General features: G+C 39.5%; 1 protein-coding gene across 14 annotated transcripts in view; it reads left to right on the top strand.

Moving 5' to 3' along the window:
- Window positions 1-18,667, top strand: part of TPK1 (thiamin pyrophosphokinase 1) — a 349,214-nt gene that overhangs the window by 163,178 nt on the left and 167,369 nt on the right. For 13 of the 14 annotated variants that reach the window (XM_049642046.1, XM_049642042.1, XM_049642040.1 and 10 more), the window contains one exon: window positions 3,333-3,405. In XM_049642046.1, coding sequence (XP_049498003.1) covers window positions 3,333-3,405 — 73 coding nt within the window. Of the gene's footprint in view, window positions 1-27; window positions 505-3,332; window positions 3,406-18,667 lie in introns of those variants that run through there. The other variant, XM_049642051.1, reaches the window with a different exon arrangement.

Below are 18,667 nucleotides of genomic sequence, written 5' to 3'. Positions count from 1 at the left end.
CTGCTCCTTTTGAACTCTGTATTTTGTTACTAGTGAGTGGCCAAGTATGATAAGAGTTAAACGTAAAAATCAAAGGAGGCTGCACCATTTATGGAGCGTTCGGAACACCTTTTAGTACCAGCCGGCCAGTGCCAGTGGAGGGAGGATCTCAGGATGAGGTGTACCGGTCTGATCGATGACAACAGTGAACAGAGGTGTGGTCAGTGGAGAGAGAATTCCATCTACCCTTAGTCAGTTGCTTGAGCAATCAGTCCCCAGAGAGCTGTGAAAATAATCTTCCCGTGTAAACTGTCTTTTATATCATGACATCATGCTTCGACATCTGTGAAGTGTCATCCCCAGTGTTTCTTCAGAATGCCGAAGCACCATGGCAACCAGTGCCTCAGAAATGTGAGGTGGGCTTTTAATTGCTTGTGTCCAAAAGCACATTTCAGGAAGTTTCAAAAACTACGGTATTCTGAGGAAAGTTTACAATTACCGCAGTCATCTCAGCATGTATACCAGGTGTATTTTGGGCATGAGCCTTCTTAGAAATAAGAATCTTTGTTCATTTTTAAAGCATGCATGTTGTTGTAGAGAAAATTATATTAAAAGCTAATCAAAGTTCGTCATCCTTTATCAATGTAAGTTTGTTTTCCTGTTAATATTTTATATGAAAATATAAGTAAATCTGTATGATTGCTTTCCTTCATGATTCACAGTGTTCAATAAAAAGAGATCTAATTGTCTTTAAAATTCTATATCCTAAGGGGAGAGAGATTCAGCTGCCTGTGTGTATCAGTTTTTATTTTTCATTTTTATTATTGTCAAAATCAATATGATATTTGGAAACTGGCAAATTGATTCTAGATATCTGAGGGACTAAAATTTGTAGAGCCATATAAGTCAGTCTTGTGGCTTGTAAACACTTCTCACAGTTTTGGAGGCTGGGAAGTCAAGGTCAAGGTTTAGCATATGATGAGATCTACTCCCTCGTTCATAGATGGCTGTCTTCTTACTGTGTCCTCATATGGCGGAAGGGACAAGAGAGCTGGGGTTTCTTGTACAAGGGCACTAATCCCATTCACATGGGCATCACCGTTCTGAGCGAATCACCTCCTAAAGGCCTCACTACCCTGTAGCATCGTCACATTAAGGGTTAAGACTTCAACGTATACATTTCAGAGGTACACAAACATTCAGAACTTAGCAAGCACTTAAAACAATTTGTGACCTGTATGAGCTTTGTTGTATGGGTTATTGAATGTTGGCTGATGGAGGCATTTTAAAGAAAGTTTAAAAAATCAGTGAGTTTTTGCAACAGGAAAAACAATGAAGAAAGAGGAAATGGGCTATTTTTAGTCTTCATATGGGTAGGGTGCAATGTATTTACCTAAATATGTCTAAAATGAAGTTGAAAGTAATGGATGTGGTGGCATACACGTTTTGAGGAGACCAGTTTACAGGAAAATGTTGAAACCAGGCAAGTGACTGAAAACTTAGGTACTTTCCAATTCTGCCTTATTCTGAAATAAACTATTGTCTTTTCTGTATGCTTGATGTTCAGTGAATATGGCTGGAATCATTTAATGTAATAGTTTTATTAAATACCCCAAATTTTAATAGTTAACCATCGTTGGTTAACAAGAACAAAAAGGAAACAAAACCCAGCACTTTATGCAGTACAGACCAGTGTGGTAGAACATTCTTACTGTTTGTTCTAGGAAGACCTGTAACTCTGAGAAGACTTAACACAGGTTAGTAAGATGAGGTTAGACCTAAGAAGTCATATTTCCAATTACGTTAAAACCTTGAAAAAAATTTGTATGAAAGAACAAGGTTAGTATTGGGTTTTTCATGTTTATCTTTATTTTTAATTTTTTAATGTGTATTTATTTTTTAATGTGTATTTGTTTGCACACGAGCAGGAGACAGACACAGAATCCCTGAGCTGTCAGCACAGAGCCCAACACGGGGCTCAAACCCACAAACCATGAGATCATGACCTGAGGTGAAGTCGGATGCTTAGCCGACTGAGCCCCCCAGGCGCCTCTCAGCTTTATTCATTTTATCCTGAGGGCATACACAAGGTGTTCTGCGTCTAGTTTCATTTTATCTCTGTCCCCAAAGCTCTAATTCTTACACCTTGGCCCTGCAGTGATGGCCAGGTCCATTGTCCTGTGCTTGTAGCTGCACACCACGGGTGAAAGAGGAGGAAATAGGATTTTCCCCCTCAATTTATTAAGTGGGTTGTGGCAGGTTACTTCCCCCTCTTGCAAGAGTCTCTGTGGAAATTTGATGACCCTGAATCCTAAGCCCCACCCCACTGGTATGTCAGTAAAATCTCTCCGGGAGCCTCTGTCTTGGCTTTTATGACTTAAAGATGTCTCCAAGTCCTGGGGCTTCAACTCTTTTGACATGTAATACTTAGCGAAATGAAACTTTAGTCTCCATTTAGCCAGAGATCTAGTCCATGATATAGCGACTTGGCCCTCTTGAAAAGACACACAGAAGTTTTATTATTCTTTTGAATCAGAACAGTTAGATAAATGTCGGCAGATCTAATTCTCATGGTGTGTGAAAAGAAGAATATATCTGTGGGATGAAAGTAAACATTCCCTTCTTTACATTATATATATTTTAGAGACTCAGGAGGCTAGGGCTTTTTGTTAGAGCACTGATAAATCCAAGGAAGCTTAATTTTTCCACACTGGGAAGAAATTCTACCAGGTCATGTGAATGTTTTATGTAAAGCAAACGATGGCAATGTATGTAGAGTGAGGTAGGCTTTCTGGATGAATTCTGAAAAAATGTAAATGGTAGAGAAGAGAAATAAGATACTCATGATGTAATTAAAAACTTTTACTTTGGGGAATTCTCTCCCTCTGTCTGGTAACTGACTTGTGTAGTATTTCAAACTTGTCTGGAAGCCTCCTGTTTCTAGAAATGTGTCAATAGGATATTTGGAAAATGTGTCTGAACTGATTCCGGCTCTAAAGGGAATGCCTAATCCTCTTCCTCATCAGTTTAAATTTGTTGAAGTTGTGGACTTGTGTGAGGGCACAATAATGTAAAAGTTTGTATATATGTAGAAAGTAATATATAAAGATGGAGTCGTGATGTTAGGGTTTTTGAACTGGGACTTTTTCAAACCAATAATCTTCTTTAATCTCTATTTTTTAAAGCAGGATAAATATTGACTGATAGTGTGACTAACTTGATGAATTATGTAGAGTTACTCTTAAACATACCATATAGAAACCAAGAGCATAAGACATCCTATTGGTGTAGTTTTTCAAGGATAACCAAAAGTAGTCTTAATTAGTTGACTTACTTGGAACTCTTTCTTTCAGCTTTTTGCCTGAATTCATCAGTGGAGACTTTGATTCTATTAGGCCTGAAGTTAAAGAATATTATGCTGTTAAGGTAAACTATAAACTCTTTTTATATTTAAGATCTCTTATGATTGCTTTTCCTGTGTTCTTTCTGATGTCCTTGATGTATGCATAGGGGTTTACAAACTGGTTATTAAAAAAAAAATTATAGCAATTGTAATGCACATTTAAATAGAAATTTAGAAATGACAAGTGGAAACCCAGTCTTAGAAATTCTGTCACCATCAGATGATCGTGAATGCTTAGTCCTTTAAGCATATATATTTTAAATGAGTTTATCGTTTATGTAGGCTCATTTAATAATAGGCTCATTTAATACTCTTGCCTACAACCTCATTAGTTAATAATATTTTTCACAAATCATTTTTAATTTCCTTTAATGAGTCCACTGTATTTAATTTAACCAATTCCCAATTTATTTATATTTAAGTTTGGAATCCACTATATTTAATTTAACCAATTCCCAATTTATATATATTTAAGTTTTATCCATTTTTTTGCATTGTAAACTAATAAAAACATCCTTGCAAACTGAATTTTCATAAAAATGCATAATTACATGTCCCAGAATTTGAGAACCATAGTTTTTTCTGTAATATTTAGTTTTCTTGAAACTATTATTACTCTGTTCTCAATGAAACTATTCATTACAGCTTGAAATTAATAATGACATACAGCTTATTAACGTGTTTATGTTATCATTCCTATTGTGCAAATATTCCAGAGATCCTTGTCCCTTATAAATGATCTAATTGAAAATGAAAGAAGACACGTAGGAGTGTATTGCGGTAATTGATCATTTGAACTTTCGCTGGTTTTAGAGGACAATGCAGAGTTTTTAAAATAAAAATTATAGCCTCAGCAATTCTTGCCGCACACCGTTATCTGTGTTATTCTGAACTTGCATTAGCAAGTCCTACGTGTTTGTAAAAAAACAGCAGTTACCAACACAAAAATTTAAATTCTTTATGAGGCTTGGGGACGGATGAGATCAATTCAGAAAGAAGGGAGGAAACCTTTCATAGGAAGGAAAGAAATAGGGAGGGAGGGAAGGAAATAAGGGGAAAAAGAAAACACTTGATTGCAGATGGGGACACAGAGGTCGCCAGGTTATAATGCATTCGCCGTGGTGATAGGGAATTTCTGGGGCCGGCTGCGAATGCGGGTCTGTGCTTGTTCCCTCTGCCCACCAGCTGATCAGACTCTCTATCAGCAAATGAAGACTGTTCCCAAGTCAGCGTTTGATATTCATGCTCAATTACTTTAACATTGGCATCTTTCTGTTCATTCCCCAGTCTCACTTCTCATTAACTCCATACCTCACCCTCGTTGGGATGGACAGCCCTCAGCCTTGCTTACAATGCAGAGTGTTATAAATTCATAGACGTTAATCATATTTTTGGAAGCAGAAGAAACAGCAGGAGAGGCAGGGACAAACAGACTTAGAAACATGTTGATCTGGCCAGATGTGACTTTCCTCCTCCTCTCTGAAATGCTGCTGGCTTGCAACAACTGGAAATGTCCATCTGATGATTCCTATCCAGGATGGGGGAAGTAACAGGAAATAAGGGGAAGCCAGCCTCTTAATTTCTTACTGCAGTCAAGCATAAAGGAAAGTTTTGACTTATTACTATTTGATGAATTTCTCTTATATTTCCTACTTCAATCTTTTAACTTCAAAGCTAATTTATATATGTTAAGATAACATTTTTAAAGTAAGCATAGCTCATTTTCTAATTCCTTCATTGCGTAGTTAACAAACTGGTTTAGTACAATCCAGTTTTTTCAAGTATATATGGGAACTCACTTCTGATCTGTTCCCAGAGGGTACCAGTGATGTCTTTTATGTAGCTAATGTGCCCTGTACAACACATGGTGAGTGTTTAGCTACAGTGTTAATAATGATGCTAATGACAACAAGTTAATGCAGCGTCTCACGATTCTTATAAGCCATTATCTCCAATTTAAGCAGTATTGAAGCTGCTCTTTTACAAACAAAAGAAGGTTATCTCTGCTTTCAAATACACTCCTCCCACCCCACCTGATCTGGGTTTTCAGTGCAGCTGAAACTGGGGCTCTAGTAAAGAAAGTAAAAAAAGAAATTTAGAACTCTAAAGGTTTGTTAAAATTTTAAAGTGCGTTTTGTAGCCAACATTTACTCACACAATTTTCCCCCAGTAGATATGTCTTTGACTTATCGAAAAACCCAGCGTTACATGATTATATAAAACTTGAAATTGGTCTGCCTGCTTTATTTCTGAGAACCTAAAATATAAAGTACTTGATTTGTCAGCTTTTAAATAATATATCCCACATCTTGCCATCTTTATCAGTTGTCTGTTGTGGAATAAATTATCCTAACATTTAGCAGTTAAGAACAGCAAACTGTTTTTATCTCCCATACTTCCTCCAGGTGAGGAATATAATATGGAAGTCAGTTAACTTGGTGCTTCTGGCTCAAGGTTTCTCATGAGCTGGGATTTTCAGTCATCTCAAGGCTCCACTGGGGCTACAGAATTCTCTTTTAAGATTACTCATGGTTGTGGACTGGTCTCCTGGGCTATTATTTGTCACTGGTTCTTGATTGGAGGCATCAGTTCTTTGCCACTGGGCTGCTCACACCATGGCAAGGAGAAGGGAAGGACATACAAGACAGCCAGCCCAGGACAGAAGTAGCTATCTTTTTTATGACCGAACTTCAGCAGTGATTCACCATCTTACCATCTCTTCTGCCAGGTGCCGTTAGTCACACAGACCACCTCTGGTACAATGTGGGATCAGATTCCACAAGGTGGTCAACACCAGATGGCAGGAATCCTTGGTAGCCATCTTGGAGGCTGATTACCGCACCATCTTACTGACTTTGTTCTGACAAAGCCTGAGTGTTAGGCAGTGGCAAAGTTGTTTTCGTGATGTCATAATACATTCTTGGTCTTTATATATAAGAAGGAAGAAGAAGACTTAGCCTTTTAGAATTCGCTGTTTGATTCTTTACATGCATAACCTGCTTCAAGCAAAGTTACATTCAACAACCAAAACACTAGTCTTTATGTTCATAGCCCTTAATTATTTATTCCTTTGGGATTTAGACAAGTTGGGGGCAAGCTCTGGTCCATCACTTAATTCTATATGGCCCATAGGAATGCATAGGGTAGGCCTATCTTAATTTATTCCATAAAACTTTCCTTTTCAGATAGAGCTATAAAATCTTTGTGTTTCTCTGTGCTGGCTCAGTTCTTCCTTGCATGGTTCATGAATATTAGCTCAGATTGAGGAATGTCTCTTACAGATTTTCCCCTTGATATTTTTATGTTTATTTATTACTTTCTGACTCAGTCAGTGTGCCTTGACTGAAGGCTAGAATCACCTATTTCAACCTTCTTAATTATCCAGTCAGTCATGCCCACATTTATTTCAGTTTCTTGAGAACTTTTGAAGAAGCTGTTATCTCCTGTAACTCCCTAGACGCTTTGATTGACGTATAGTCTATGGTGTCTTCACTAGATATAGGAAGGGGGATTTTTAAGGATGCTTCCTTCATATCAGGAGATTAAAGAACTGGCTGCTGTATTTTAAATGCCTTAAAAAGCCAAAGAATAACAAGGTTTTTGCAGATATGTAGGTGTGTAGGATAGAAGTAAATATATGGTAAATATAATGATAAAATTGCACAATAATTAGGGGTGCCTAAATTATTAGGCTCAGTTGCTTAAGCATCTGACTTCGGCTCAGGTCGTGATCTCGCGGTTCGTGTGTTCGCGCCCCGCATCAAGTTCTGTGCTGACAGCTCAGAGCCTGGAGCCTGCTTCAGATTCTGTCTCCCTGTCTATGTCTCTGTCTCTGTCTCTCTCTCTCTGCCCCTCTCCTACTCACACGCTTGCTCTCTCTCAAAAATAAATAAACATTAAAAAAATTTAAATACAATAAAAAATTAAGCAATGTTATGTAGCTCAGTTTCCTGATGAAAAAACAGGCCCATAAAGTTTAAATGACTCAAAAGAAAATGGTAGAGCCAGTCAGAGGCAGCTCTTGGGTCAATATCCATGTTTTCTATAAAAAACTGGGATTCAGCTAATACTACTGGTTTTCAACACTCTGTATCTTTGGCCCGTTGGGCAAGTTGGTTGCACAAGGTGTTTAGTATCCATGGGAATGAATGCCAGTATCACCGTCAAAGTGTTAACAGTCAGTGTGTTCACATTTCTATCTTGTCACTCACTCCTACCCTCAACTCTGAGGTGGCAGTAGTTGGGCCAGACCAAGAATGACCAAACAAACTGATCAATTATTAAGTTACATAAAAGCCCCTAATAGGCCCTAGGATTGAGCCAAGATAGAGCATTGAAGAACCAAATCGATTTGGTAATAGAAAATTAGCAAGGGCATGGGTAGCCTCTAAGTCTATGAATGTCTTCCTTTGTGCTACAAATGAGTATTTTGGCATTCCAGAAAGTGTGGCTATAAACAGAAGACCATGTTTCAGACCGTGTGGTGAAAATGACTCTAGTTGTAGTCAGGAATAGGACTCTAGATTCAAGTTCTGGTTTTATCTTCTCTGTTAATCCTTGCAAGTCCCGGAATAACACAATATGGTATCAAACAGTGATCAGAAATACACAACATCGTGTGGGTCTACTGGTAAAGCCACAGTAGAACTTGATTGAAAAGATACAATGAACCCTGGTGTAAATGATGAAATGAGACTAACAGGAAGGTTGAGTTGATGCTAAAACACCAATTTGCTATTACAGACATAACAAGATTATTCTAGGCTACCAGGCTATTATTCTAGACTATTCTGAATGTACCAGAACTGTAAATTCAGGAGCAGAGATAGAGATCCAGACATACGGTCTCCTTGGCTTTCATTATATCTTCCTCAGAACTGAGGAAAGTTTATTTTTTCAGCAAATAAATGAATTATTGAAGAATGTCTTGTATTCAATCAATTTTTTTTTTTCCAACGTTTTTTATTTATTTTTGGGACAGAGAGAGACAGAGCATGAATGGGGGAGGGGCAGAGAGAGAGGGAGACACAGAATCGGAAACAGGCTCCAGGCTCCGAGCCATCAGCCCAGAGCCTGACGCGGGGCTCGAACTCACGGACCGCGAGATCGTGACCTGGCTGAAGTCGGACGCTTAACCGACTGCGCCACCCAGGCGCCCCTCAATCAATTTTTTAATGTTTACTAATTTATTTTCAGAGAGATAGAGACAGCACAGGTAGGGAAGGGGGCAGAGAGAGTGAGAGTGAGAGGGAGAGAGAGAATCCCAAGCAGGCTCTATGCCACCAGCACAGAGACCGACATGGGGCTCAAACCCACAAGCTGTGAGATCATGACCTGAGCCAAAGCCAGATGCCTAACTGACTGAACCACCCAGGTGCCCCTAAATCACTGTTTTTGATGTTTTCCCACAGTCCTCTAACACCAGCATGGCCATATTCAAAGTTTTGAAGTCTACTCTTAAAAGACAAGGGTAGTATGTATAAACTTTTTAAACCTGTGCTCCTTTTGATAAATATATAAGAAATGTTACATATAATAGAAAATTGCTTATCATTTTACATCTCATCTTAATGGCTGTTACCTCAAATATTTCTGTTATATCTGGGGGGACCAGGAATTCGGGTTTGAATATAACTTTTTCCAGTCAGAATAGTAAGAAATTGACTTCTCATTGACCTTTGAATAGAATGTCTCATTTTTCATAAGTAGACTACCAATGTTAAGCAAGAAATGCTAGTGTAGTAATCCCAATTTAAAGATGAGGACATTGATTCTCAAGTAGTTGGGACAGCAGATACAGGTAAGTTTAGAACTCAGAGAAGTCGGCTGACTACCACCTAGTCTTGGCCACTAGTAGTGTGCAGTTTTAGTTTTTAGATGTTTACAAATAATAAAGTCATTATATTTTCTTGAACTAGCTATGCAAATTATGTTTTGAGTTGTTCACGTACACATATGGAAGTCTTCCTAAGGCATGTGAAATTAAGTCAGCCCTGACTTTCCCATAGACTTGTAATAATGAACAAATAATGTTATACACGTGGCAGTATTCTAAAAGTGCTAAAGAAGTATTTTAATATAAGGCCGTAGTATTTCGTTTTACTTTCTAGAGCTTTTTTTTTTTTAGTAACTATTCTCAGTAATACTGGCTTTCAAAAGATACCAATCCATTTATTTCTGTAAGTGTACAATTTATGAACCTAGATTTAATCAATCAGAATAAAAATTATTGAAAATATCCTTTTCAGTTTGATAATTGCTTGGGTCCAGGCCTATTGAAATGTCACGGAATCTCCACAGATGTTTTTGATCTCCAGTTACAAACATCTTTATTGGGGCGCCTGGGTGGTTGAGTTGGTTAAGTGTCCAACTCTTGATTTCAGCTCATGTCATGATCTCACAGTTTGTGAGTTTGAGCCCTGAGTCAGGATCTTCATGGCGTGGACGCTGCTTGGAATTCTCACTCTGCTCTCTCTGCCCCTCCCCTGCGTGTGTGCTCTCTCTCCCCGCCCCACCCTTTCTCTCTCTCTCTCTTTCTCTCAAAATAAATAAACATTAAGAAAACAAAATAAAACAACCACATCTTTATTGATCTATGTAATTTCATAAATCTCACTATTTTCTCCTTGGAGCTGTATCTCTTTCCCACTTCTGCCCAGCCACGTGCCAACAACTTTTAGATGTGGTGAAATCAATTTAGAGATGGCAGACTGGACTGTTAGAAATTGTAAGCTGTTAGCAAGTTTGACTATTATGCCAGACAGAGGAAACTGTATAAATATATAAAGCTCAACTCCATTGACTGGTATATTTCTTTAAAAAAATAAAACAGGGGCGCCTGGGTGGCTCAGTCGGTTAAACGTCCGACTTCGACTCAGGTCACGATCTCGTGGTCCATGAGTTTGAGCCCCGCGTCGGGCTCTGGGCTGATGGCTCGGAGCCTGGAGCCTGCTTCAGATTCTGTGTCTCCCTCTCTCTCTGCCCCTCCTCCATTCACACACACACACACACACACACACACACACACACACACTCTCCCTCTCTCTCTCTGTCTCTCAAAAATAAATATTAAAAAACTAAAAAAGAAATAAAAAACAAAATCAGCTTTTTAGGGCACCTGGGTGGCTCAGTCAGTTGAGTGTCCGACTTTGGCTCAGGTCATGATCTCACGGTTTGTGGGTTCCAGCCCCACGTCAGGCTCTGTGCTGACAGCTCGGAGCCTGGAGCCTGCTTTGGATTCTGTGTCTCCCTCTCTCTCTGCCCCTCCCCCATTCATGCTCTGTCTCTCTCTGTCTCAAAAATATATAAACGTTAAAAAAAATTAAAAAATTAAAAATAAAACAAAAACCCTGAGTACAGTAAATTCTTAGGCTCCCCTTGAAGACTAATGAACATATGTTGAGGTAGAAAGGCTTTGTTAAGGGAACCATAGGCAGTTTCCATTGACAACTGAGTGACAGGTTCTTCACTTCATATTCTTAAAACCAGTGAGCTCATCCTTATTAGCATCTCACCGAGGGAACGATGAGACAGGCAGGGGACATTAAGTGAAACTGTCTCCAATCCACTTTAATTCTTAATGCTTTCCTCAATCATAGTCCCTTCAAATTGACGTTATTATAAATTGTCGACATTTTTCAAAGCCTGTTTTGTTTGGATTTGTTTAACATATTTAAGGCATTTATAACTGTTTAAAGAACTCCTAAGTGCCTCACAAATGACCTCACCCTGCCTGCCCGCCTGTGTTCTCCACAGCCTCTGGACTCGGTCTCCCTCCATTCATTCATGTGGTTCATGGGACGCCCCTGCTCCATCCCTTTCCCCTTCTGGGCTCCTTGCCCATAATATCTGTTGGGATTCCCTCCTTTGTACTTGTCTTGCTGAGCTTGATATAAATAATTTTGTCATAATTTTCTTCCTCAATCTCTGTTAGTACGTGATCTTCTGCAAACTGACGTCCGGGGGTGACTAATCCTGGTTCCCCGAGTAGGTGGTAGGCTCTCATTACAGTTGATATGAAGCAGTTATCCTGCTTTTAGAAGAGTACATGGGGCACCTGGGTGGCTCAGTCGGTTGGGCGCCCGACTTCGGCTCAGGTCATGATCTCGTGGTTTGTGAGTTCGAGCCCTGCGTCACGCTTTGTGCTGACAGCTCAGAGCGTGGAGCCTGCTTCGGATTCTGTGTCTCGCCCTTTCTCTGCCCCTCCCATGCTCTTGCTCTGTCTCTCTATGTCTCTCTATAATTAATAAACATTAAAAAAAATTTTAGAAGACAGCAACCTCTAGCACCACACAGCACTTAATACAAAAAAGATTGCCTTGATCAAATGGATTTGTGAAATTTGACATTCTGTGTGCCCCTTTGGAAAATCACCATGGGCAATATCATTTTAAGGAAGTCTGCCAGAAATCTTAATTTTGTTTGCCTTCCTTTTTCTCAAATGAGTTTGACCACAGAACACTTACCCTTGACCTACCAACACCTAGTGCACGTTGGCTTCCAGCGAGACTAAAGTGTATTTGGCCGTTTATAATCTTGTTTCATGTTTTCTCTACTTTTAAAAGTTGATGGGAAAAAATAATCAACCTGACTTTCAAAATAATAGTAAATGCCACCAATGATTTTAAAGTGCTTCCAATATGCCAAACATTTTATAGGTACTTGCAATTATAAATGCATTTATCTTTGCAGCAAACTTTATCAGGTCGGGACTCTTGGACACACTTTACAGATGACAGAAGCACAAAGAGATTATGCAACTTGCCCAAACATAAGCAGCTAAGAAATGGTTGAAGTGGGGTCCAACAGACATTCTGGCCCCAGAATCCAGTTTTCTAACCACTATGCTATAACACTCTAGGTGAAAGGGAGTTTTCTCAAAGCAAAGTGAGGTCATGTGCTGAGGAAGTTGTCTCTGTGGCATTTAATTTTCCTTTCTTTGTTCTACTTCGTTCTATGTAATTGAGCAACAGTACCCAATTAGGCTACCTTCAGGCTGCCCGTCCTGCCCCCCTGTGTCCTTGCTTTTTGGGGCTGCTTGACAGAGAGCCCTGGTGAGGCTCATTCTTTCTTTAGCATGTACAGAGTGGTTGTGAAGTAACAGCACCCAGGCCAAGAGCAGATCTCTGGGTCTAGGTGCGTACAGGAATGTGATAAAAAAGAAGCTTATCCAAACATCCTAACTGAGGAAGTATCTCTCTAGCGCTTTGTTTTGGGGGTTTCCACGACCACCCCCCAAGTTGGGTGATTCACTAGGAGAACTGACTCACAGGACTTGTCGTGTAGTCCTACTCATGGCTGTGATTTTTTGATTGAAGCATAGTTGACATGTAATGTTATATTAATTCCCGGTGTACAACATAGTGATTGGACAATTGTATCATCAGGCGGAGATCACCATGATAAGTATAGTTACCATCTGTCACCATACAAAGTTATGATCGTATTATTGACTATCTTCCCTGTGCTGTAGTTTTCAGCCCCATGATTTATTTATTTCAATACTGGATACGTTTGTGGCTCTAATCCCCTTCACCTGTTCTGCCCATCTCCCTACCTTGTCGCCTCTGGCAACTACCAGTTTCTTCTCTGTATTGATGATTCTTTTTCTGGTTTTGTTCATTTGTTTTATAGATTCCACCTATAAGTGAAATCATGTGATACTTGTCTTGGACTTATTTCACTTGGCGTGATCCTCAATGTCCATCCGTGTTGTTGCAAATGGCAAGATTCCATTTGTTTTTATGGCTGAGTGACATTCTCTTGTATAAATATGCCACGTTTCTTTACCCATGCCTCCATCCGCGAACACTTACGTTGCTTCCATAACCTTTGCTGTTGTGAATAAAGTAGCAATTAACATAGGGGTGTTTATCTCTTTTCACATTAGTGTTTTTGTTTTCTTTGGATGCATACCTAGAAGTAGAATTACTGGAGTACATAGTAATTCTATTTCTAATTATTTGAGGAGCTTCCATACTATTTTCCGGAGAGGCTGCACCAATTTATATTCCCACTAATGGTGCAGGAGGGTTCCCTTTTCTCCACACCCTCACCAATGCTCGTTTTTCTTTTCTTTTTCTTTTTCTTTTTTTTTTGATGATAGTCATGGCTGTGATTTATTAAAGTGAAACGATACAAAGTAGAATAAGCAAAGGGAAAAGAGGGACATGGGGACAAGGTCTAGAGAAAGCCAGTCACTAGTTCAAGAGTTCTTTCCCAGTGTAGTCACACAAGATGTGCTTAATCAAATTGTGACCCTACGTGTGAGGTATTGTCACCAGGGGAGCTCAAGGCCCCAAATTTTACTGGGCCACCAATATAGGGCACCTACACCCTCTGCACAGCCTGTGTCAAAATTCCAGACTCCCAGGAAGAAAACAAGCAGGAGCTCAGCATAAACCACATTGAGTAAGCAGGTTAGGCCCAGTGAGCCACTGCTAGCTTTAAAAAAATTATTTTTTTTCTTTTAAGTATAGGGAACTGTTTACCATTCAAGTTCTCAGATGTGAGCCAAGGGCCAACCTCGCGGGCAAACCTTTTTTAGGATAACAGTCTGAAGCCTGCTGTATTAACACTTTATGGCACTCTCTTCCAAAAGAACTCTAGCTCTGTCTTTAGGAAGAAAGCCATCATTTAAGACCCTATGCTGTTCTAAAAAAAACTTTTGACTTCCGTTAATGGAACTAGTGACTTTGTTGTTTGTAACGCTCTAGTTTTTATTCAATGCCATGTTGAAAGGAAAGGTTATTTTATAACAAACACCCAGGGCAGTGAAGATTGCACTAGATTAGAATGTCTCTTTATGTTTGGGATTGAATGGAGAATTGAGACAAGGTTAAATTGCATTTATTCTTTTCTTTTGTGCATGATCTAGAAAACCAGAAGGAGAACACTAAATTATATCAGGCAACCTGTTACTTAGGGTTTTTAAGAGTGTAACTATGTGACATTCTTGCTGAAGAAATCATTACTCATACGCTGTCATTTGAGGATAAAAAAAATCTTTTTTAGTTGAAAAGTGAAAAATGTTTTTAGAAGGTTGGTAAATGGAAGGAGCAATCTACCATAGTATGCTTTGTACAAAAGGAAAGTGGGAAATGGTTATTTTGTGATTACATTTCTACAGAGTAGATGACAATTTTAATACCTATATCAAGGAACATAGATCATTTAGATTCTGAGTGGCTTTATCTAGAGAACAAGTTTGGGCTAATTTTAGAACTGTATTTTTGATAATCCAGAGTATATGTCATTTTGCCCTCTGCCTGCCATGCTCTTAATCTGGCAGGCAGTTTCTTATTACAGAATTCTGGTCAGTTCAGTTTAATGACCGATTATGGAAACTCATTATTAATACTTTAACATACTCAATTTTTAGAATACTCTGGAATATATCTGCCCCAAATATTTCCAACTGTGTATCAGGCTTACATACAACAAGAGAGGCAACTTCAGCAGTAAATAGGGGATAATAAAATATGTGGGAACCAGAATTTTAAGAGTCAGAAAAACTCTTATCATTGCTTATTTACAGAAAAATCCACATCAGTAGTCTAATATGATGGGATAGTAAGTTATTTCACGTTTTCAGAGCCAACTTGAAAGATAATATCTGATGTAGCTTCTTGCCTCCTTTTCTAGACAGTGTTGATGGACACCTATCTCCCCTTCCAGAAATGTCCGTTTCGTTCATACTGTCCTTCATCCCTTCATTCCTTGACCTAATGAACCACCTCCAGCCTCATTCCTGCTTCACACTCCAGGATTTTCCTTTCTTTTCCTTGCTCTCCCATGGATGTCCTCTTAAGGAAAATGACTTCTCTTTGCTATTAAGAAGCAAGTACAGCAATTAAATTAATTCACAGTAAGAAATTGGTGATGAATTATCTTTCCTACTAGTATATTTAAAAATTTTAAAAATCTTTATGTATTTTTGAGAATGGGAGAGACAGAGCATGAGCAGGGGAGGAACACAGAGAGAAGGATACACAGAAGCCGAAGGAGGCTCCAGGCTCTGAGCTGTCAGCACAGAGGCCGACGCAGGGCTCTATCCCATGAGCTGTGAGATCATGATCTGGGCTGAAGTTGGACGCTTAACTGACTGAGCCACCCAGGCGCCCCTTCTTTTACATTTTAAAAGAAGAAACTCTTTGCCCTCCTATACTGCTAGTGGGAATATGTATTTTTATGTCCTTCCTAGAAACGAAAGCACTCTGGCAGTGTGTATATCAAAGATCACGAAAATTTTTCTTAGATTTTTCCCAGTGATTTCATTTTCTAGTAATCTAAGATAATAAACTGAAATAAACACTTATATACAAAGATATTGATCATAAGGGTAAGTTTAATAGCTGAAGAAAAAGCGAATTGTGAATATAATGATAAGCATAGTGATGATATTATATAATGGTATTATATGTTAGGAAAACAGAACAAAGGAGAGAGAGATCACTAAGCATTCATTGCCCATTCTCAGATGTCTGAGGCCTCCGAGATATCTAAGCCTTGGGCTAACTATGGAAGTAGCTTGGAGTCAGGTGGGAGTCATGTCTGCTAAGAGTTAAAGCATTTCCAGGTATTTAAAACTGGAGAAAACCAACAAAATCAAGGTTCAGAATAAATTATAAAGCAATTTTTCTGCTTAAAGCTGCCAAAATACCCAAGGTTTAAATAAGCAGGGTTGAGGGGCGCCTGGGTGGCGCAGTCGGTTAAGCGTCCGACTTCATCCAGGTCACGATCTCGCGGTCCGTGAGTTCGAGCCCCGCGTCGGGCTCTGGGCTGATGGCTCAGAGCCTGGAGCCTGTTTCCGATTCTGTGTCTCCCTCTCTCTCTGCCCCTCCCCCGTTCATGCTCTGTCTCTCTCTCTGTCCCAAAAATAAATAAAAAACGTTGAAAAAAAAAAAAACCCCCCCCCCCCAAAAAAAAATAAGCAGGGTAGAGTACAAAGCATGGTTAAGAGTACAGGCCTCTTAACTCTGCCTGGGTGGTTCAATCAGTTGAGCGTCCAACTCTTGATTTTGGTTCAGGTCATGATCCCAGGGTCTTGGGATTGAGCCCCATGTTGGGCTCCTTAATGAGTGTGGAGCCTGCATAAGATTCATTCTCTCTCTCTCTCTCTTTCTCTCTCTCTCTCTTTCTCTCTCTTTCTCTCTCTCTCCCTCTCCCTCCCTCCCTCTGCCCCTGTCCCCTGCTCTTGCTTGCTTGCTCTCTCTCTCCCAAATAGAAATTAAAAAAGAAAAAAAAAAAAGGTATGGGCTTCAGATCACATACAATGTCCTCAACACTTGTGTGACCTTGGGCAAGGTATTTAATCCCTCTAAACTTCAATCTGAATATATTAAATGTGATCATTGTGTTTACCTTATAAAGGGTATTGTGGGGATTCAAGACAGTAATTCATGTAAAGTGACTAAATATCTCCCATAACAATGTGTTTGTATTAATGTCATTTAATGAGGAACACAATTATCAGCAGGTGGCAATGTTAACATTCTAATTTTAAGACACTTTTCGGGGCACCTGGGTGGCTCAGTCGGTTAAGCGCCTGACTTCGGCTCAGGTCATGTCTGTGAGTTTGAGCCCTGCGTCAGGCTCTGTGCTGACAGCTCAGAGCCTGGAGCCTGCTTCAGAGTCTGTGTCTCTCTCTCTCCTTGCCCCTCCCCTGCTCATGCTATGTCTCTCTCTCTCTCTCTCTCTGTCTCTCAAAAATAAATAAAAAACATTTTTAAAAATTTAAAAAAAGGACACTTTTAAAATAATCTGATTTTTCGAAGAATTGGGTTGTATTTTGTTAGGAAAATTCTTAGTTTCTTGAAAAGCATCTTAGATTTTATAGCTACCTACACATCGCATTTAATTATGCTAGATGAGAGGCTATACGCAAGCCACTCCAAATAAATTTTCAGAATTGGTGTGCATGGCACCTTTGAGGAAATAACACTTCTGAATTCTTAACCTTATACACTCAGCCCATAAAGTTACAGTAGAAGTCTCAGAGCCCCGTAAAATCTCTTCAGGGTAATTTGTGCAAGTCCTTTCTTGTCCTGGGTAGATGGATGGGCATCGAATGACTTCACCGAAAATGAGTAAGCTAATAGCAGATTGGGGAATGCCTTCACCAGACTTAACTCCTTGCTTCTTGTTTTAATGAGGCCAAGTCTCTCTGTGGATATAGTGTATGAAATGAGTTGATATGTTCTTATGATTTTTTTCCCAAAGGATCTGTTTTCTTTTCCATTAAAGAGTTTTAGAGGAGTCAGCATAGTATCACCTGAAAGGTGTTAAATGTAAAATGTAAAAACTCATTAACTTACATTAGTTAAATTATTGGCAAACAGTAAATTAAGTAATCAGGAATGACAGTCGCACGGCTTCCGCATCGGTCTTTTGCAGTTAGGTTGATTATTGATACTCATTTTTTTCAACGTTTTTTTTTTTATTTATTTTTGGGACAGAGAGAGACAGAGCATGAACGGGGGAGGGGCAGAGAGAGAGGGAGACACAGAATCGGAAACAGGCTCCAGGCTCCGAGCCATCAGCCCAGAGCCTGACGCGGGGCTCGAACTCACGGACGGCGAGATCGTGACCTGGCTGAAGTCGGACGCTTAACCGACTGCGCCACCCAGTTGCCTTGTAATAATTTCTTTGAGTTGTCAGTAAATTAAAAAATAGTTCAGTAAGCATCCCACACAAAGTTCTTTGGAGAATATTTACGATATGGTGCTTCCTCTAGTAATCTTTGATGTGCGGTGATCTGACTGCAGCAGCTGATGTTTCTAGAGATTCTTCTGAAATGCTGAGGTGGCCCCTTGGGGTGTTCATCACTGTGCCTGGGGCCTCATGTGCATGGAACATGGACCCTCAGCTGCAGTTTTGGTGTGCACATTACTTCCATTACAGATGAGGAAAAGGGAGTTCAGAAAGATTTGATAAAGGGCTGAATCTTTTTCCTTATATGAAATTCCTTGAGCGAGTAGAGAGTTTCGTTGTAGTCACAAAAACTAATTGTGGTCCTGGAACTGAGATTAGGTGGCAAACTTCAGCCCATAGGCGGATCTGGCCCACTGTCTGTTTTTGTATTGCTCACAAGCTAAGAAGTGTTCTGACATTTTTAAATGGTTGGGGGGAAAAAGAAATCTAAAGAAGAATAATATTTTATGGCATATGAAGATTATATGAAATTCAAATTTGAAATTTCAGTTCTGTTGGAATGCAAATCTTCCTATTTATTTATGTATTATCTGTAGATCTTTCATGATACAAAAGCAGCGTGAGTGGTTGGGA

Source organism: Panthera uncia, chromosome A2 (genome assembly GCF_023721935.1).
Source record: "Panthera uncia isolate 11264 chromosome A2, Puncia_PCG_1.0, whole genome shotgun sequence".
Taxonomy (NCBI): Eukaryota; Metazoa; Chordata; class Mammalia; order Carnivora; family Felidae; genus Panthera; species Panthera uncia.
This window is presented reverse-complemented; position numbering and strand designations above follow the sequence as displayed.